The sequence below is a fragment of the Boleophthalmus pectinirostris genome, unplaced genomic scaffold (genome assembly GCF_026225935.1).
Source record: "Boleophthalmus pectinirostris isolate CB_2022bp ecotype Guang Dong unplaced genomic scaffold, ASM2622593v1 HiC_scaffold_21, whole genome shotgun sequence".
In the NCBI taxonomy this organism is placed as follows: domain Eukaryota; kingdom Metazoa; phylum Chordata; class Actinopteri; order Gobiiformes; family Gobiidae; genus Boleophthalmus; species Boleophthalmus pectinirostris.
In genome coordinates, this window is record NW_026571175.1 from 34287094 (window position 1) to 34309692 (window position 22599).

Consider the following 22599-nt stretch of genomic DNA (forward strand, 5'->3'; position numbering starts at 1 on the left):
GTCGCTCCTTTTACATTTTCTTCAGCAGAGATTCCAGATTCTCGGTGTATGGAGTTTAAAAAGTCACTGGAGCATTTTCTGTATCACCACATGACATGACAAGGTGGACGTGTTTTCCATTTGAGAGAAGAACTCAGCTTTATTATGCAGGATTTGTCTGTTAAACATGTGTGAATGAAACAAAACACAACTCCAGGTCTGTTTGTGATGAGGAAACTAAATTACAACAGACTCAAAAATAGTAAAATGTAGGCCCCTGAAAGGTGCACTATGTAACATTTGTAGTGGACCAGCTTGTCTTGTCCAGGCCTGTAATGATCAACTGTGGTGTATTAAACATAGCGAGCATTTGTTTCTATTACACAGGGTTTGACTACCCCAAATTTAAGACTTTTTAAAGACCTTTTTAAGACCAGTTAAATGAAAACTAAGACCAACTTTGCACCCATTATGCGGGTGAAAAACACAAGATCCAATTCTGTGGTACTATATCTAGAATCTAAAATCTTTCACGTTTTTTTTTCCCTTCTTCCTTCCGTTTAACATCGCACTGCAGCCTAGTTGAGTAAACAAAAAGGCTAATGAAATTTAAGACCTTTGTGAAAAAATAAGACTTAGACAACATAATTTTTAAGGCCTTAATTTAGGAACATGAAATTAAAGACCTTTTTAAGACTTTTAAGACTTCACAGCTACACTGATTACAGGTGTTTCTATTGGTCAAAAATAACTTGAAAAACAACAGCCTGTGTCCATGGAGATCAAAAACGTTTAATAAATACATATTAATGTTGTCACAAACTTGATTGGATACTAAAGAAAAGACTTGATTCTCAACATTGACTCCACAATACTAATAAAAAATTATACAATATTGTAGTAATAATTATACAGAATTTTTAGACAACAGAATGTGACGTTCAACAATAAATCGTGGTACTTTCTTTTATATTACTTTTTTTTTTTATATTATATTGTGTCTTTATATCTGTGTAATCCCTCAGTGGTCCAGGTAGGCTCCATAGTGGTCCAGAGGCGGCGCTACCATTAGGCAAAAGCGGGCTGCTACCTAGGGCCCCCAAACCTGGAGGGGCCCCCAGCCAAATGCCCTCTGTGCCACTAATGGCCAAGGCTTTAGAGGAATTAGATTTTCTCACAATATGAGATTAAATGAGAGTAGTTTACTTACAATAATTATAAGAAAAATAATAATAACGTAATTGTAGTAGCAAAAAAATAAAACTACTTTCAGTTTCTCAGTTTTCCAGTAGGCGACCGAACTAATAAGACAAGTTTTCAATCCACCATAATTCAAATAAACAGATGTGCGTGTCTCAAGAACAATCGGCAAAAACAGACAATAAATATATTAAAAACACAACACAAAACAGAAAAACAGTGCATTATAGTAAGGGCCCCCACACTCAAGTTCCAAAATCGTTTACTCCGCCACTGCTCATACTGTTCTGATACAGCTCAAAATCATTCTAAAGCTATTCAGGAAAGGTTAATTTCTGCCTGTGAACTCGACTTTTTTAATATTGCCAGCTGCTCAAATGAGTATCTAGTTTCAATAGTAGTTTAAGTGTAGATTAGTGTCTGATTTAATACAAAGATAAATGGTAAAACTGCTGAAATTCTGGGTTATTTATATAGCGGCGGGCTCACATCTTTTTTATTCTTGGCTGCTTGTTTTGCTTGTTTTTCCCCTGAGATCTGGCAACCCTATAGAGCCGAGCCCTTGAGCCATGAAACCAGCGTAGTCAGGCTAATGGCTCTGCTGACCTGGATGTGAGCGGGAGAAGCAGGAGAGCCCCACTTTGCACAGTCTACATGTCTAAGTGTAGATAGAGAGGAGAGGGGGGGCCAGTGGGACACGGGCGCGACAGCTGTGGACAGAGGAATCCCAGCTGCTGCCATGGCGACGGGAGCCATGTGCTGCTGGACCCGGGTTCAAACGGGCCACGGTTCAGCTGGACAAACACGGAGTTTAAGGAGATGTCCGCAGTGGAAATTCTGAGACAATCATTGGCCACGTTTACATGATGTTCTTTAATGCTGAATGAACTGTTCTGAATGAAATCGTTCAGAATTAAAATATTCTCCTTCGAGTTTACGTGGAAATAATAATTCCGAATTGATATTTACATCGAAAACACGTTAAATCGCCTTTATTTAATTCCACTCAACCAATCAAGAGTTATGATTGGACCGGAACACAAACGTATTTACGTGGACCGGAAGAAAACACACTCTTCAGCTGCTACCGGCTCTTTTGTCATCTCGGTTTGTCGTTATGCCACGGACACAAACATGATCCAAACTTTTTCCGCAGCCGTGATAACTGTGCAGCATCTGGAGAATTCTCTCATCGTGCTTTACGTGTGTCAGCTAAGGAGGAGGGAAGAGTGTCAAAGAAGGGAGGAAGAAGACAAACTGAGTGCACGGTTGCTCTACCTCAGCCCACTCCTGCATCCCGCTCGCAAATCCAAAGAGACATGGAGGAAAGTCCGAAGCCAGGACTGGTGGAGCCGGATCGTTCGGATCGCTTCAGAAGGGGGACACAATGAGCATGAACTGAACGCCCCGGATTATTTTTAAGAAGAATAAACTTTTACATGATTGAGGAATAAATGAATTTGGCTTTAAAATCGGAATAAACCACCCACTTACTTTGGAATCAAGTTTAATTCTGTATAAGCATTTTCATTAGGAATTGAGTATTTACATGGTCTTTTTAAAGTGGAATTCATTTTTCGGAATTAAAGCTCTCATGTAAACGTGGCAATTGTGTTATGTAGGGCTGTAATCAACTAAACAAATTCTTATGGACTCTTATGGACATGTCCTGCCGATTGGTCTGGTTTGGTCTCCGTGAACATAGAAAGGTTTAATGCCATACTGTGAAACATTCCAGACAAAGCAATAATATCTCCAAGGAGAAATTTTGACAAACTCGCCACTAGAAATGTTACACAATGCCTGTTATATAATGGCAACAAAATAGTGCACAGATCAGGGGGTGGACAAAGGGGGAAACTAAAATGTTCTGAGCATTTAAACCTGAAATGCAGGACAATATAAGTTGAAAAATGCATGAATCAATGAAAAAATTACTAAAACTAATGATGAAGGAACGCAGTTATAACTAGAGCTGTAGTCGACTAAAAAGGGGGAGTCACAAAATCCAATCCAATCCAGTTTCACTTTATTTCTATAGAAGATTTCATGAACAAACAATTTCCAAAGTGCTGCACAAATACATAATAACAACAACAATAATATACTGATAAAATAAACGCTCAGATTTAATCATACTAGTCTTAAAGCATATGAGAGAGAATAGTAATAAATAAATAAAGCTCTCAAAACTTTTCTATCTCTGTATCTGACTCAAACCACACTCTCAAGACTAAATCTGCAGGGGAAGTTCATGCAAAAACTACTATTTATACAGAAAAAAGATACTGGGAAACTGTGTATTTATATGAAGACATTTTAAACTTGTGAATCATGACTTTTTTTACACGTTAAAAAAACACCAAAAAATACCAAATCTTCAGCTAACTCACTCCCTCTTCCTGTTTTTGTCCCACGTAAATCCTTAAATAATGACTAAGATTGATTAAATGAATAAAGGACTACAGCTCTTGTGTTACGTCGGCTGTAATTTCGTGATTTTTCCAGCACCTAAGTGTTAAGATTACTACTAGAAAACACCAAAGACAAAAAAAAGGTTATTTAAAGCCTGTGAGCCTGATTTTTACCGTCTTAAAAATGTGAAAAACAGGACTAGTTTACTTAAAAGGTTCGCAGTGGTCCAAAGTTATTCCTCACTCACCTAAATATTCGCCGTGAAGAGTTTATAAGCATTTTTCACAATTTTTTACCGTCAGAGTAATGCTAACAACAACTAGCAAGCCAACCATGCACTTCCTAACACTCTGACAATGAAACGCTTTAGAATTAGATGCAAACAAAACACAGCGGACTTATTTTGACTTCAAGAGTTGCTTATACGATACATCTTCTGTACTGGGGCAAGACACTGTTATGGAAATCTTTACATCAGTGATCTTCTTCTGGGTCTAGACTAGAACTAATTTCAGTACCAAGGAATAGACTCAAAACCGATTCCGATACCACGATGATAAAAAACACTCTTTATTTAGACAACAGAATGTGACTTTCTTCTTTAGCACGTTGTTTTATATTATTGTGTGGTCTTATATCTGTGAAATCCTTCAGTTGCACAGGAAGGCTATTTAGGCTATGTGGTCTTATACGTGTTCTCATATACCTTAAGGCAGACGTGTCAAACTCAGGCCCAGGAGCCAAATTTGGCCTGCAATATAATTATATTTGGCCCATGAGTTCATATCAAATGCAAATTAGAGCTGGCCGCCGGCTACAGATAGACTACAGAGACATTATCGAGTTATATGATGCTTGTTCTGGATTTAATGTTTACACAAAACTATTATTAAACATTTATTTTAATAAGAAAAGATTTAACATTACATATCTTAAAAGAAAACATGCAGATATTGCTGAAATGTTTGAATATTTAGTTTGGCCCACGAATTAGTCCCAGTTTTAAATTTTGGCCTCTGTGAATTTGAGTTTGATACCTCTGTTCTTCTGGGTCGAGGCTCTTCATAAATGGCACATCAGATATCTACTGCTCAGCGAGGTTATCACAACCTCTTGATTCTTACATCTTGGCTTTTGTAACTAGTTTGATGTCTCGCTGTAATCCTGTTATCTTCTGTACAACACTCTGGCCTTGTGCTCCACATACGGGTCTATTGTTTATATCAATCATAGTTTGTTATTCTGCTGATTGTTGTGTCTTCACTTGCGTTGACCTGTTCTCCAGACGAGACTCAAGGTCTTATCTAATGTGTCTGTATCATCCCCTGTGCCTTATGCCCCCCCGTGTAGTATAAAAACTCTGTACGCATTGTTATGTCACAGCCAACAGACGACTCTCGGTCTGGGACAGGTAGTTCTATAACTGTGTGCACAATCGCTTAAATAAAACTCTTTGAATCAAGACAACTTTTCAGTTCTATTTTAATGTCTGCAGTCTAGAAATTCAAGTTAATTTAGTTAAAACAAAAATCTAAATGTAATGTACTAGTAATGCTGCACAAAGAAAGTTTACAGTTTCTAGTGTCTTATAAGTAAACAAAACCACTAGGGGTGGGGCGAGACGCAATTTTAATGAGACGAGACACACGAAATCAAGTCCACAAGAACGAGGCAAGACAAGATTTTGACATAATTCATCATAAATAAGTAGTGCAATCCATTTCATAATTCTGGGTTCACTATTTTCATTTATTTTATGTCATACTTTCACGGTCATTGTAGTAGTGGTTTTTGGAACTACAGCTTCTCAAATTGTGTAACGCACCAGCTCTTAACTCTGTTTTTAGTCCAAGCCAATGGTAAATTCAGGGGGAAAAAATATTATGAGATTTTTCTCTTGTAGCAATTTTGTCTCGCGAGATCTTGTGGCACGAGATCTTGTCCCATCCTTAAAAAATGCTGACCTGATGCAGACTTATTAACCACTTCTACACAACCACTTCAATACAATACAATTCCAGCCCTACAAAGGCACGTGCAAACTGAGTATAAGAACAACTCAAGCTGATGGGAGTTCATCTGCAAATCACTTTTATGCCACTACACCCCCTATAGACACTTCTCTTTGCAGCGGCTTCTACGACAAGTCAAAAACACAATCTTCAAACAACATGGGACTTTGAATCTGATCTGAAATTTTGCAGTATTAGATAATGAGTGAGACAGCTGCAGTACATCCAGAACGCTGCAGCTTGGGTCCTTACTCGAACTAGGAAGTACGAGCACATAAGTCCTGTGCTCAGGTCTCTGCACTGGCTCCTGTGGCTCAGAGACTTTAAAGCAACTCTGATTGTACAAGTCTCTCCATGGCCGAGCACCAGAGCCCATCTCTGATATGTTAGTGCCACATGAACCATCTCGAACTCTGAGGAGCTCAGGGACCGGCCTCCTGCTGGTGCCCAGAGTCACGACTAAACAAGGGGAGTCAGCATTTCAGGTTCACGCAGCTAAAACATGGAACAGTCTGAACATGTGAGACAGACTCGACTTGGACGCTGTTTAAATCCAGGCTCAAAACATTTCTGTTTCACTGTGCATGTGACTGAAAGGTTTTTCATTCTGCACTCTTCTCTCTAATTTATGCAATTAATGTCTCTCTCTCTTTTTTAATTTTAATCTTTAATTTTGTGATGATTATTTATGTTTTGATTTGTTTTTATTGTGATTTTAATGTATTTCTTATTCTGTAAAGCACTTTGAATTACTTTGTGTACGAATTGTGCTGTACAAATAAACTTGCCTTGCCTAATGTATGTGTAATTTACAATGGAATATAAGATCACAATGAAATGAAATGTTTGAAATGCAAAGTTTGTGTCTTTAAAGGTGCATTATGTAACTTTTTTTTTAAAAGGCGGAGCGTATCTCTATGTCACTCTTTTACTTCCATGGAGATGCCAGCGCTTTACCTTGAATATTCTACGGTATGACAATAAACCTATTTATATATCAGCATGAAGACGAGCAGGTGAAGCCACGAGGTCAAGCTATAGTTCAGATCTGTGGAGAGGCAACCCCACTCAGAATGTAAGATTTTAAGGGACTAAAATGTAGATATTAATAAATGAAACCTGGGATAAATCGGAGTAATGATGTGTTGAATACAGGACAATAAATATGACTCAAACATGCAAGAATCAGTCTAAATACAACTTTGAGACAGTAAACGAAAACAGGAAACAACTTTAACATGCAAAGCTCTACAGTCAGTTTTGCATAGCAGGTTCGCTTTAATGCCATACTATAAATAAATCACTTCCTGCTGTGGAAATTTCCAGGCAATGCGATAACATAATTTTGAAGACAAGCAGGTGGCGGACCAGATCCAACGGAAATTTCCATTGCATCTTTTGAGTTAACTCGACCAGACATTATAAAGACAAAAACATTAGGATTTAAACATTTCTGCAACTCCTTTTAAGTTAGTCAATCTACAAATCCAAGCAGTAGGTATATTTTTATTTAACATGGCCAATAGTGCAAATAATCAGACCAGAATTTAAAAATAAAAAACTCAGACAGCCCCGATTTGCAGTGGTTTGGTAATAAAATTGTGAAATGAGTGCGTAATTAAGGAAAATTGTCATGCAGAGACTATTCATGACTAATATGTGAGTCAGTACTGTCACATTTTATTTGTGTTTTGGTCATTTTTAAGCAGCTTTTCTGTATTTTACCTAAACAAATGTCAATTTATGCCTCTCTTTAGTGTTGGCAGGGATCATATTGGTCAAAAATAGGGATACCTTGGACATTTCTTGTATAAAACTGGGACGAATCACTAGTTTTGGATAAATCTGCTAGGACAGGGGACGCAAGGCTCAAAACTGGGACTGTCCCGGGTAAATGGGGACATCTGGTCACCCTAAACATGGCCAATAGTGCAAATAATCATGTATAGAGTGACCAGAATTTCAAAATAAAAAACTGGGACAGGCTGGGTTTGGAGCGGTTTAGTAATAAAATTGTGAAACAAGTGTGTAATTAAGGAAAATTGTCATGCAGAGCCCATTCATGACTAACATGTGAGTCAATATAGTCACATTTTCTTTGTGTTTTGATCGTTTTTAAGCAGCTTTTCAGTATTTTACCTAACGACTGACAATTTATTCCTTTATTTTACTGTTGGCACGTATTAAATTGGTTAAAAATATGATCATTTCTTGTGCAAAACTGGGACAAATCACTAGTTTTGGATAAATCTGCTGGGACAAGGGACATAGAGCTCAAAACTGGGACTGTCCTGGGTAAATAGGGACGTCTGGTCACCCTGAACATGGCCAATAGTGCAAATAATCATGCATAGGTTGACCAGAATTTCAAAATAAGAAAATGGAACAGCCCAGGTTTGGAGTGGATTGGTAATAAAATTGTGAAAGGAGTACGCAATTAAGGAAAATTGTTATGCGGAGCCCATTCATGACTAACATGTGAGTCAGTAGTCACATTTTCTTTGAGTTTTGATCGTTTTTAAGCAGCTTTTCAGTATTTTACCTAAACGACTGACAATTTATTCCTTTATTTTACTGTTGGCACGTATCAAATTGGTTAAAAATATGATAATTTCTTGTACAAAACTGGGACAAATCACTAGTTTTGGATAAATCTGCTGGGACAAGGGACATAGAGCTCAAAACTGGGACTGTCCTGGGTAAATAGGGACGTCTGGTCACCCTAAACATGGCCAATAATGCAAATAATCATGCATATTTTTTAACTAGCTATGCCTGTTGCTCATTGTCTCCTGGTTTACTACTACAATTTGTGGCTGCAATACACTGACAGTTTGGTTTTAGCTTCTAAATGGCCCATGACATTTGTTTCCCATGCATTATTACATTCTGTGTGCATATGTTAATAGTGCATGTAACCTGTGCATGCCTGATATGAAGCTATTTCACCACACAACAGTCACACACAGCCGTCCACCATCTTTCCTATCACCAAGTTAACAAATCGTGCACAATTCAACGCTGTTTGCAACGATTAGCCTTTTCCACTTAATGCATTCCCGCACGCATTGATTATAACATACATCTTTAAAATCAAGCTAACCCGATCCGTGCCGCTAGCTAGCCTGCTAACAGCTCCGGGTGGCATTTCTCATTCACAACCCGCCCGTTCTCTCCCAGCGGGTCCCGGCGAGGCTCGGGGCTGGAGACGGGCTCACTCACCACGCATCTTCTCGGGGTTGGAAAGGGGGTTCCAGTTCGGCCGGGGGGTGAGCTAGCTTCCAGGAGCTAGCCGCGCCGTGCCCGATGTGTTCCCCACGAAGTCACGTTCATAGCACATCTCTCCCCGGTGTGCGCCCAGCAGCATCCGCACATTTGCTTCCCATTATCCCCGGCGGGCGGCTCCTGGAAGCGGGGTTGAGTGTGAGCCAGGGCCACGGTGTCTGGTGGTGGTGGTGTGCACGGTCAGAGCGGTAAAGTGCACATTGTGTCCGTGATCAGCGCGCCCTGGCTCGGGTGCTCGGTGCTCTCTCCAGCTGCCCGTGCTCCTGCTCCTGCTGGAGGCTGAAGGCTGCCTGCTCCTGCTGCTGCTGCTGCTTTGGGTTTGCCTGGCTGGATGTGCCTTCTGATGTATGGTGATGACGCTGGATTACGCCAAACCAAACCACAAACACTTCCGGACTACAAAAGTCGTGGACACGCGGAGTTTTGCAGACTTTTTTTTTTTTTTTTTTTTTTTTTTGCAGATGCGTTTAGTATTTATTATTAATTCAATTCAGTGACCTCTATTCCTATGACCTCTTGTATAAAGCTGAGATTTTGTTTTATTTTTTTAGTTTTCTATTTTATTTTGACTTGAACATGTACATTTATATATTTAATTCAATTCCAAGCGTTTATTGTCAGTTTTCATATGAAATGTGATGAACTGAAATTGTGTTCCTCAAATAAATAAATAAATGATGATAATAGTAACTGTAATAATAGTAGTAATACTAATAATAATAGCACCACCACTACTACTACTACTACCACTACTACTACTACTACTACTAATAATACCTACTACTATAATTTGACACCTGTCTCTTACCATCTTTTTTGCTACTTACTTAGAATTTATTACCATTTTTATTTTTTATTTACTCTTTATTATATTATATTATGATGAGTGAGCTACTGCGTCCAAATAATTTCCCTTGTGGATCAATAAAGTTTGTCTAAGTTTAAGTCTAAGTGACATTTTATAGAGCCAACAATGAAGATCCATGGAAGAACCCCGCTTAGAAACATTAGCCAAACTAATGCCACATGAAACAAAAACTGACAGTAATATTTGTTACAACTACTAATACTATATAAAGTATTTTTGTTCATATAGACAGTGTTCATAAAGCTATGGTTTCCAAACTGTGGTACAGGCACCACAGGTTATTATAGCTTTGGTCTACCAGGCTAAATGTTATAATAATAATAATAAAAAAAAAAAAAAGTATATAGATAAAATAATAGCTGTAAAACATAACACAGTACAATACAAAAAGAAAGAAATTGATTTAAAAGTATATTTAGTATGCATAGTATGTAATTATTTTGGTATATGTAAATATTTGTAAAGTTTTGTGATCAATGTATAGAAGAACACATATTTTTGAAACTATGTCATGAACAGGGGCGGGTTAATTCAAGTTTTCCTTCTTCCCACTCCTTTTCGAGAAATGTGCTTTTCTGTTTTTACAATGTATATGAAGTCTGTATATGATTATTGTTTCTCTCTTGGCACACACGCTAAAAACAAATCAATTCAGTTCAATGTTGTAGACCATTTTAATATAAACTGTAGATTATTCTATTAGTATCAGTGATTCCAGCATCCAGACATTTCTTTCTGTGTTAGTGTAGATGGATAGATGGATACTCTAGTCACGACTTTAAAAAAAAACACACTGAGGAACCACTGGCCTCGGAGAAGAATTACACTGCATTGCACTTGCTGTATTTCGAAATAACTTTCTCCTTACAGATGTAACTCAGTGCAATGACTGTAGCCCATTCTTATATGAGGCTATATAACATGTACCGTATAGATTCCAATGAATGGCCACTCAATAAAGTACCATCAGTCTTAAGTGCACTGGAATTGGTTCCCGCTCTAGTTTGTTTTTTGTAGTCTGTTTTTTTTTTTACTTTACTTTTTTGGATACACCCTGAATGAGCCTATGATGTCCTGTTATGTCTCATAAAAGGTTTGCTTTAAATAAACAATAAATCATCTCCGCAAAAGATGGAGGGGGGGACTGTGGAACTGTTCTGTTGGGCACAATATGGCATAAAATTTTCTATTTCTGTAGAATCTTTCATTTGACACACAACCTGCAGAAAGTTATTCTGTGTTTCTTCTGTAAAAAGTATTTTCACGTTTAGTAACAGACAAACTTTATGCTTCCTCGTCTTTAAAGGAAAATTCTATTCTGTTGTTCATAAAGACAAAGGACTAATTTCCTTCATTAAGTATTATAATTTTTTTTTTTTTACTAAATGAATGATTTAGTAAAAAAAAATGCTTTTCCATTTTTTTTTTTTTTTTTACAAAATGAAGGATCAAAGTACACTCTGTACTTTGATCATTTATATACAGTATTATAAATGATTAAAGTACAGAGTGTACTTTGATTCTTCATTTTGTAAAAAAAAAAAAAAAAAATAAAATACATTTTGATATAGTTTTAAAGTTTTTCATTGAAATTAAATGAAAAGATCAAAAGCTGTCTCTTATATTAATAAATACATTTTATTGACAACAGCAGATGCATCCCTACTCATCTGACCTTACAACAGAGTACAGTGATATAAACCATCTTATTATCAAAATTCCAGCAGAACTTTGCCTATGACGTCACAATCCGGGGAATTTCTTTAGATTTCAGAGAAAGAGGACCTCATAAACAAGAATAATGAAACGTGTAAATGAAGCAAAAAAAAAAAAGTAAGTCTGCTAGTCCCTGTTTAGACAGCTGCACCCGCGACCCGGCCCCAGATGTGCAGAAGAAAATGGATGGATAGATTATCGTTTGAGAGAGAAATAGATTCCTTTTCCAAAACCATTAATGTAATCGTTCCTTTTTCTTACAGTGATCCTTTGCACACTGCTCCCTGCACTTGTATATTCAATAAAACATAGATGAATTATGATGCACTCAACGAGAAAGCATTACCTCCATTCTTCAGACCACAGCAGCCGGCCACGTGTAAAGAGATGTAAGATAATGTAGTTCTGTGATGGACTGGAGCACTGATCCAGAGGCACAGAGCTCTGAGCACACGAGAACACACGGCCCAATCACAGAAGGTCAGAGTGTAAATAGTGGATGAGCTTCACGTGGCTCAGGTCTGCGTGCACACACAAACACACATACACAGACACACACACACTCATACATATGCTCTCATTATTGTGCGTGGTCCTGGCTGAGCTGGGTCAGCTGCTGTAGCTGCTCCTCTATGTTCTTCAGCTCCTGCTCCAGGGCGGACACCTGGACAAGAAACACAAAAGCTCAGTGAGGTCAGGAATAAATGGGATTCAGAATAAAGGATTTTTTCATTGTATTATTTTTTTTCTTTGTTTTTTTCTTTCTATCACAGGCGACTGTGGTTTAATTGGACATTTGCCCACAAGCCTAGGGTGACCAAACGTCTGTTTTTCCCCGGACATGTCTGTTTTTCATGTCCTGTCCTGGCTGTCTGGGTTTTTTTTTAAATAAAATGATAGAAATGTCCGGGTTTTCATTGCCTTTCATTGGGACTTTAAATTAAGCGGCTCTCATAGCTCTCTGTAACTCAGAAGGAGCGAGCAAACACAAACAGTCGGTCAGTCTGCAACATGCCGAAGCGCAAATGCACATTTAACGATGACTTGTACAAGAAATTCCCCGCTTTCCATTCCGGTCGAGACAAGTGTGAGTCCATGTGCACAATGTACAAAGCAGGCACATATGTTTCGGTGTCCAGTGGTGGTGTAAGGGACCTCAAAGCTCACCAGGACATCGAAAAACAGTGAAAAGCTTTGCCAGGTGAGAGTAGCTCGGTGTCCTGGTTTTGACAAACGGAAATATGATCACCCAAGCCTAAAGGTCTGTCCTTGAGCAAGACACTGTGAGAAGGGTTCACCAACCGCTTGTCACCATGGACACAGAGGTTATTGATTTGCCTGAAAAAGTACCACAATATGGGATGGGACTCATCTATTTTCAAGACAAGTTACAGGTCAGGTCTGTGGAGAGGCAGGCATACTAACATTAAAGACAAAGTCCAGAATTTTGTCACAAGGTTTTAACCAAGACAAATGATACTATAGCTTATTTACAGTAATAATAGATTTGCTTTGGGTGTTTTGTGGAGTGGGTAAGACTGTTTTTAGTGGCAGAATAACTATTATCATTGACATGCACTAGTCTAGCACCAGCGACCTCTGCAAATACAAGGACTGGATGGAATATTTTTTAAAAGTGTCTCCACACGTCTCCAACACTCTGGATCATTAGGAAATGAGGTCCTATGTCCAAAATTCCAGACTATCTCTTTAAGATGCCTGTTAGACCCCATTTACACTGAAACAAATCACCGTATTGGAAACGATCTGCGTCCAGACACGTCGTTTCTGTGTCCGCAAGTCTTCCCTGTCCACACAGCTTTGAGCATATTTGTTTACGTTTTACAGAAACGAAACTTAAAACCACATGGCTAATTTGCATAAACTGAGCACTCAAAAAAACTGCTCTCTATTGTGCACTGATGCGGTTCAGCTTCTGTCGGACTGAAGGACACGACTCAGTGGAATATGAGTGTTCTTTCTGTGACAGAGGGGTGTTCTGCTGATGGTGAGTCTGTTCTGTGTTTCTGTCGTGTCGGAGATGGTTCATGTTAAACTTTTCAGAGATTATACATCTGCAGGACATACGCACAGACACACGTTTATATGAATGGACAGATATTCAAGCCTCTTAGCGTTTTGGCTGTGAATTACTTCGCGGCGCACAGAACTACATCAGCGTATCAATGTATCAACGTTTTCAGGCATCCACACAGTGCCGGATCAGATCTGTACTTAAACGAATTCGTGGAAGCTGGCAGCATGAGATCGTTCTGTCTCTGGAGCCGTTTTCAGTCGGATTAGTGTGAACGAACACTGCATCCACAACAAAAACGACTCAAATACGAATTAGTGTGGACGGGGCCGAGGAAATGAGGCCCTATGTCCAAAATTCCACACTGTTCCTTTAAGTTGCATGTTTGTTTCAAGGTTTCAACTTTACTTTTTGAAAATAAAACCCAATGCAAATGAATAAATACAAGATAAATAATCCTGTAGAGAAATAACAACACAAAAACTATGATAAAATGTCATTGGTAAACAGCTGGTTTCGTTGGGGAGCAGTGAGAGGAGAGAGGTAAATGTACAAACAAAGCCATTGAAATGTTACTGATGTTTCTGGAGAGCCATAAACTACACATTTATTTGTGTGAGCAGTCTTTGTGGAAAACAATCATCGCCAAAAGCAGCTGTTTTTCCCATTTCTATAGGAGGTCGTCATAGTAACGCCGACTTAAACATCTTGAACAAGTTATAAACATTTTGTCACTTCATCTTTGACAGTTTGTGTGTAGAGAGCACACTTTGTAACTGCCCAGAAACTTAGTGAAGAAGTAGCTCAAGACTGGACCGATTCGCAGATATTATGAAAAATATTGCTTTTTTTCCCATCAGAACAATAAAATATTAACTGCAAAACTAACTAAATGACTCAAACATTTCCAAAAAAGAGCCGAAAATCATGGTTTCTAGTTCTACTCTTCCCATACAAACCATTACAAACCAAGCATTTTAAACACACATATTAAGAAACTGTTGTTATATTGTTCCTTTTTCAAGTTATTATGACATGATTATACGTTTACTTTGATCATGACATTGACAGTGCCTTTATAATACTCCCTACAACTGTACAACAACTCAATGTTATATAACAGACAACCCTATGTCCTGTCAATCATCTGTTTTTCCTTACAAACTCTCACATATAGGCATTTCTGTATTTTTTTTTACATATTTATTAATGTAATTGTGCCTTATTTGACACCAGTCAAATAAGGCACTAGTCTCTTGCTGTTTTTGCTCCTTATTTTGAATTTATTATTACCGTTTATATTGTTGCTCTTTGTTATTATAATAAATTGTGTTGTGTGAGCTGCTGTGTCCAAGTAATTTCCCTCGTGGATCAATAAAATTTGTCTAAAGCCCTATTCGTACAGCATAAGTGCAACCTGGGGACGTCTGGTGATTTGCAAATTACTGCCCCACCTCTGTGTTACTTTGCAGCGGGATGAGCAAAGTCTGTAAATTACTCTATTTTACTGACATTGAAAGAGAAAAGAACGCGAAAAGAAAGGGATAGAAAAGGTGCAATTACAGAAAAACAACAACAAGATTGAATGCAGAACAGTTGTAACACTGACATTGAAAGAGAAAAGAACGCGAAAAGAAAGGGATAGAAAAGGTGCAATTACAACAACAAACACTGAGATGCAGATTGGCACGGGACTAGTATTATCACCGGAAGTCTGTGTTTGGCGAAATATAGTACCATACCATGCCAACTTTATTTATAAAGCACTTTAAAAACTTTACAGCTTCTTCCAGCAGCTCAACCATGGGAGGACTTGTTATCCTTAAAGTCTTACAAAAGGTCGATTATATCTGTAATATATAAAGAACTTATGGGTTTGGATGTTCACTCAACAGTCAAGATTAGAAGAACCTGGGAACAGGAATTAGGAATATCTTTCTCAGACCAACAGTGGGATAGGGCAGTATCTACTGTCCGTTCTAGTGCACCCAGTGCCAGGTTGCAGCTTATTCAATTTAAAGTATTATACAGAGTTCATTATTCAAAATCTCGCTTATCAGAAATTTACCCACAGGTTATGACCAATGTGAGAGATGTCATGCCAGCCCATGTAACTTGAGTCACATGTTCTTTTTGTGTCCAAAATTACTTAATTACTGGAGACAATATGCTGAAATACTTTCTAACGCTTTACAAGTTAAAGTTGACCTTAACCCATTTTTAGCTATATTTGGTATCCCAGTTAATACCTTACTAACTGACAGTACTCATTTCAAAATACTCGCCTTTACTTCACTCGTAGCCCGACGTAATATTTTGCTTCTCTGGAAATCTGCTGCAGTTCCTTTAATATCTCAGTGGTTTCGTGATGTCTTAGGATTTCTTAAATTAGAAAAGATTAGTACTGCAACCAAGGGCAATGAAGAAAGTTTTGAACAGACATGGGGTTTGTTTATGGAAAACTGCAAATCTTTAAAAATTCTGCCTTTAGACTAATAAGCTGATCCTCCCCCACCCTACTGTCTTCTTTTCTCTCTCTCTTCCTCTCTCTCTTTACCTTTAAAAAAAAAAAATAAAATAAATTTTTTAAAATTTTATTTTTTAATTTTCACCATCATAATTATTATTATCTTTTGATTGTTTGCCTTTGCTTCATTTTTGATAATATTTAGATTTGGTATTTATTATTAAGATGGTGTTTTCCTTTTGAAAATAAGAAAAATATAAAAGGAAAAATAATTGTGATTTGTAAATCTTGTATGAGTATATTGTGATTCCTTAAAAAAAATATAAACAAAAAAACTAAAAACTTTACAGCTGGCCAAAGTGTTGTACATAAACACAGGAGAGACAAGGACAACCGCAGTACAAGACAATACACAGCACAAACACAATACAACTTGTAAAAACATAGAAAATAGTAAGATACTCAACAACAAGAAATGTACATGTTACTTCTTAAAAGCCAGTGAAAAAAGTGCGCTTTGCAGACTGGGCCTGTCTAATCTCTACTGGCAACTAGGGGTGTGCAAAAATACCGAAATATAAAAATACCGATATCTTGCCAAGAGCATTTTTTGGGGTATTTTACTAAATTATTTTGTTACAGAGCTACAGTTTTGTTGTTTGTTTAGAGGAAGGAAACTCGTTTATGCAACACATTTGACATTTTCACTGTTTTGAGGATTAAACTGTTTGTATTTCATATGAACTTTGCACAAGAAGAAGTGGTTTAACAAAGACTTTTAGTGTCACAGCCATGATTTAGCTTTTATTTTTGACTGAACCGTATCAAATCGATTTGAAATATATTGTATCGAATCATATTGAATCGAAAGCACACTATATCGAGATATGTAACATATTGTGGTCTTTGTATTGAAGTATGTATCGTATCAGCAACTTCTTACTGATACCCAGCCCTAATGCCAACTGATTCCAGAGCCGCGGGGCAGCAACAGAAAAGCTTACGTTTAGTTTTTGGGACTGCGAGCTGGAGCTGATCTGCAGACCCGAGAGTGCGAGACGGTGCGTAAGGGTGGCTCTAAACCGTGCAAAAACTTAAAAGTACATAAAGAATTTTAAAATCGACTCTAAAAGACACTGGGAGCCAATAGAGAAAGGCTAAAATAGGTGAGATGCTCTTGTGTTTCCGGGTTCCAGTTAAAAGTCGAGCCGCTGAGTTTTGGACCTGTTGCAAACGGCAAAGAGCATTTTGCCTGATACCAACATAAAGTGCATTGCAATAGTCCAATCTAGTCGTCGCAAATGCATGCATGACCGTGTCGAAGTGTTGCGTTGACAAAATAGGCTTAATTTTGGCCATTTGTCTTGGCTGGAAAAAATCTGATTTTACAACCGCACTAATTAGCTGATCAAATTATAGTAGGTAATTTGCGGCGGGATTTTTACTTTACAGACATGGCGCATTTGCATGGAATTATGATCTCAAGCATCCTCCGCAATAATTAGAAATCACCAAAGGTCCACAGGTAATACTAATCCCGTGCGAATACGGCTTTAGTCTAATGCATTCATAGGGAAAATAAGTGTTGTCCTAATGAGCTCTAGAGTTATAAAGAGAGGCAGGAGACTCTGAACGTCTGAGGCTGGTTTATTCACAATCAGTCCGTTCCAGAGACTTGAATATTCAACACTTTTATTATCGGCTATTCACGCTTGACTATACTTCCGCTCAAAGAGGTTTAAGTGGGAGCTAAGAAGGACAGTGTGGAGACGAGCTGACCAAGATCAAATGAGAAGAGCACAACGGACCCACTGAGACTGATAATGTAAAATAGGACAAATTCGGGGTGCTGAGATCCTGAGCTCAGTCTTGGGGCTTGAGGAAAGGGTTCAATGGCAGTCCCGGTGCTTCTCGGTGGCAGTTGGGTGTGATCTTTGATACGGGATGGCAGTGGTGTCTCAGACTTTGCCGTGAGGTCTTGTGTCGATTCCGAGGTTATCAATTGGCCAAGGCTGGTTCTGACCTTATCTGTGCGATTGTTTTTCAGCATTGGTACATGTCAGGATGGGTCAAATGAAACAGAAAACGCACACCAAGGTTCTTGTAAAGATAGCCAATCTGGCGCCACCTAGTGCCTCCGCTCAAATTCATTTCTCTCCAGTAGGTTCGGAATCAGTAGATTTGCATGATTGTAGACTTTGTCAATTACTTGTGAGCATTCCGGCGCATTTGACCAAATTGGTTGAACCTGCCTACTGTCAAGCGAATGAATCCGCTGCGAGGTCAGACAGTTTCCACGAAGTGAAAGCTCTGATGAATTATGCTATAAGGTGTAAATGCATCAAAGAAAAATAAAATGAAAAATGGGAAAAAAAGAAGGACAAATTCTGTAATAGATGGTGCCAGAGCTAACCACAGAGAAATGTCAACAAAGAACCGGAGGTGTTCTTGCCAAGACTACGCAGGGGATCCAAAATTCCACAAAAATACACTATACTCATCTAACACGGCCTTACCTTTCTGGCGAGCGCTTCTCTGACGTGTGGGGAAACTTTGTTGTGGTGTTCCTGGGCCTGGACTCTGCTGAGGAGCTGCTCTAGTTTGGGTCTGAGCCTGTCTCTACGCTGGGACAGTTCAGCCATCTGCTTGTCCACATTTACTCCAATCTGGAAAAGGAAATCAGAACATAGAGTGGTACTAAAGACTCTTGTAACACATAACAATTATATTTCAAGATACTCAAAGACAAACAGACAAACAAAAGAAATAAGAAAGTTAATAAAAGGTGTTTTTAAAGTCTTTCTTAAACATGGTGACAGTGAATGAGTCAAATGTATCACAAACTGTAATATAAATGGACATAGCTAGCTGCCATGTTCCAAATTAAAAGTGAGCATAGGCACGTTTGCAGCTCTATCGACTCTGGTTCCAATTGACTTTACAATGAAACTCTTGTCAACTCTTGTTTTGACCTTTCAACCAATCTGCATAAAGTCTCCACTTGAACGCGTCCACGTCTCAGATTGAAAAGAGACCTTGAATAACGAGAGTTCCACGTGTTCATCTCACTTCTGTCAGTTTCAGACTCGTGTAGGACGGCTCTGTTTGGCATGTGAAAGAAAATACATGTCTGAGAACACGTTGGACAAAAGCAGGTCACTTAGAGTAATGAATAATGAATACGAGCTAATGGACTTTTCCTTGAATTTTTCATCTTTGTACAGAGATGAAAATACCAAGGTTTCTGCTCTACAGTGTTTGAATGTTTTGAATAATTCATACAAGGTCGCCAGAAACATCTCATTAATGCTAATATAGAAGATAACCATAAATGACACTAAAATGAACAGATTTAAAGCTGTCAGCGTTTTTATGGCATGTCTTCAGGCGTCAGAGCAGCACGAATCTGGCATCAACGTGGCACGTCTTGAGCTTTTCGGCATCAATGCTCTGGACAAGTGTCCAAGGCGTTAGTGTCAGAAGTTGAAAATGGTGAACTTCTGGTGTAGGACGCACTGCATCAAACGATCAGGGACGACTATCCAGTGACATAGCAACTTTAGAGAAGAAAGGGAAAGACCCAAGGCCCACAAACACCAGAACAAGAAACTCCACACCATGTCATTAATGGATTATAAATATATACACGCTGCTACTGGCTGCTACTGCCGAGCTGATTGCCAAGACTGAACCAGGACTGGACCAAGACTGGACCTGGTTTAGTCCTGGTCCAGTCCTGGTGTAGTCTTGGCAATCAGCTCGGCGGTTGCCAAGAGTACAAGGACTAAGACAGGACTTAACCAGGTCTAACCCAGTGTCATTAGTGGAGTATAAATATATACAACGTTGCCACCATTGCTGATCGCCTCCGCTGATGCGTTTTATGTAATAAATACAATAAAGTCACTCTCAACCGGGAAAACAAGGCCCTCGCAGACCGCAGAAGATGCCCTGGAGGCGCGTCAAGCATTTTTCTCCTGTTCGTCCACGGCGTTGAAGACGCGTGTTGGAGACGTCTGAACTCAAATGCAAAGGTGTCCAAACAGAGGCGTCCAGGGCATTTTTTGAAGCAGCGGTCTGAACGGAGCACAAGGAAGACAGTGGACATAACAACATACTAATTTAGGGGGATAAATAAATAAAATAATTTAAAAAATTGAAACTTAGAACTCTGAAACTCAAGCAAAAAGTATAAAAGGAAACTTGCAGAATCATCACATACTAGACATGTTTTGCTTCGATCGGGCTGAAAGGGGCAGAACTCGGGCTTATTATTCAGAAAATAATTTAATTAATCTAATTAATATACTTTTATTTGATTATACAGCTTTTGTGATTGTGTATAATTAAATGATGATTAAAATGTGAATAATTAGGCCTTAGTTTACATATTTAAAGGTGCAATGTGTAACTTTTCAGTAGTGGGTTTGCTACCTTCTCATAGAAATAGGAGTAGTAGCAGTTTTGCATAACATGTATCCATATAATATCACTTCCATATCACACTCGTACCTTGACCTCCAGGTGCAGTTTGCAGGTGTGGTCGACCACTCCCACCACACAGCCTTTAGGAGGACCAGAGGAGGACGGGCCGAGGTCTTCTCTCTGTGTGGGGGGACAGAGGAGCCGGACACTGGACACTCGACCCAGGGTTTTGAGGGCAGCGCTGTAGTCCTGGATGATCTGAGCCTGTGATGAGGAACACTCCACCCACACTGCAACACACAGCACCACGAACACCGTCAGAGAACTGAAACTATTGATTTTACACCCTGTGTGGACTCACGCTTTTGATTCTCAGTGACTGTACCACTTAAATTAAACACAGAAAGTACCAGTGTTTACATACGAAACAAAAATCTGGTGTTTTCTATTCAGTTTAAGAAATTGAAGATTTTCATTTAAAATTTCATGAACCTGACCTGTATTTTTCTTTTATGAGACATTTTGTCGTGGTTTAAACAAAGCAGACAGTCCTGACATGTGGTCATGAGTTAGATCTAGTTTAGTACTATACTTATTTAACCAGATTTTTTCCCCAAGTACAAATATATCATATAAGCAGCTCTTCAGGTCAAAATAAGTCCTCTGTTTGCTAACTGGTTAGTACTGATTGAGAACTAATTCAGAATCTCAAACTGGTTTAGTCAGGTATAAACAACTTGTATTTTTACGGTCAGTTCTTGCTTAGTTTAAGTCTATTTTAGTTCCATCTTCCCCGTCAGTGCGAAAGGTTGGATGAGCGCAGTCAAACATTTATAAACAAAAAAATCAATAGTCGGCAAAGGTCACAAAGCTCAAGGCATCGCTGTATGGGAAAACCACAGTGACCTCAAAGTTTATGCGCAGTGGTCCAAGGTTATTCCTCACTCACCTTTTGTATACAGAGCTCCTAATTACTCACCATGATGAGTTTAGAAGTGCTTTTTATTTCTCTAAAGCCCGCCACACACTACAGGATCTTTTGGTCTTAAACGCAACAAAAAGCGCACACCACAGACACAAGGAGAATCTTATGAGACTTAAAATCACCGATCGCAAAGACTGCAGCGGGATCTGTCTTAGGACCACAGGATATAAAGCTGTGAGCGCAATCATGTCTCCTGTTTCCTGTCTACAGTAAAACCACTCGCTCTGAGACTCTTAAGTGTTCAAAAGATCAGAGCTCTGCATTTCTAGTTTAGATACAAGCAAAACTATGCTGTTATTATTTGTGAAATATGGTGCAACACTTCAGATACAAGATTTTTTAAGCATAAAAGATTGGAGATCAAGTCCACAGGAAGTAGAGTCACTATAGAGAATCTGCAGCTTCACCTCGATCCGTGCGCTGTGTGGATGTAAACAGACACGTGAGGAACTACTTCCACCTTTTTACTTTTAAAGAACGCCTCAAACTGGATTGTGGATGAGAAGCTGCACTTGAAATTTACCACTTTACGAAAGATGAGTAATAAAGTTGCATCAATATTTTCGCCATTTCCCAAGTTTGTATCCAACGCCTCTGTGTCCGTCACTCCTGAATGAAGAATGAAGTAAGTGTAAGAGAATTTAAGTAATTTATCATTCACATACCTTTGTCAGTTTAACATCAACTCACAGGAGATAATAGTAACACAATCAGCTTCCCTTGACATACCAATGACATACCATTATCTAAATAGTGGCATATTTCTGTCTGACTGGTGCCTACTGTCCTTCAGAGTCTCACCACACTTGCTTTATAAACCTCTTCTGGAAGCTTAGTCAAGGAGCTTGAACACTCAAAGATCATACAATGTTCACTTTTGAAATCATACTATACTTTTCAAGCCCCCCCCCAATCACAAACCCACTGAAGTAAATGGCAACTACGGTAAAATGAAGACTGCATGTATCTTGAATTTGGCACCTAATCTCTTCTAATCACATGTACCCAGTGTGCTCAGAGTTGTGTGTCAATGGGGAAATGATGAATACTGAGATATGGTTGGAATTGTTGATTAGCTGAACATAAGGGAACAATGACATGGAGATGAAGAAAACTGGGACATTTTCTCATTTTTCCTAGATTTGATCAAGGAAGTTGTCATTGCATGTTTCCAAAAGTCTTCCTGGTTTGTGCCGTAAGCGTGAATAGAGC

General features: G+C 38.7%; 2 protein-coding genes across 3 annotated transcripts in view; both read right to left on the reverse strand.

Moving 5' to 3' along the window:
- Positions 1-9478, reverse strand: part of mgat1b (alpha-1,3-mannosyl-glycoprotein 2-beta-N-acetylglucosaminyltransferase b) — a 55272-nt gene extending 45794 nt beyond the window's left edge. Inside the window, exon 1 of the mRNA XM_055157447.1 lies at positions 8829-9478. The gene's annotated coding sequence lies outside the window, so the exon portion shown is untranslated. The remainder of the gene's footprint in view (positions 1-8828) is intronic.
- A 1900-nt stretch (positions 9479-11378) lies between these two features.
- Positions 11379-22599, reverse strand: part of vars2 (valyl-tRNA synthetase 2, mitochondrial) — a 63395-nt gene continuing 52174 nt past the window's right edge. For both annotated transcript variants that reach the window (XM_055157445.1, XM_055157446.1), the window contains exons 28-30: positions 20490-20692; positions 18494-18643; positions 11379-12139 (exon numbers count right to left, since the gene is read on the reverse strand). In XM_055157445.1, the coding sequence (XP_055013420.1) occupies positions 12056-12139; positions 18494-18643; positions 20490-20692 (437 nt within the window). In that variant the 3' untranslated portion in view covers positions 11379-12055. The remainder of the gene's footprint in view (positions 12140-18493; positions 18644-20489; positions 20693-22599) is intronic.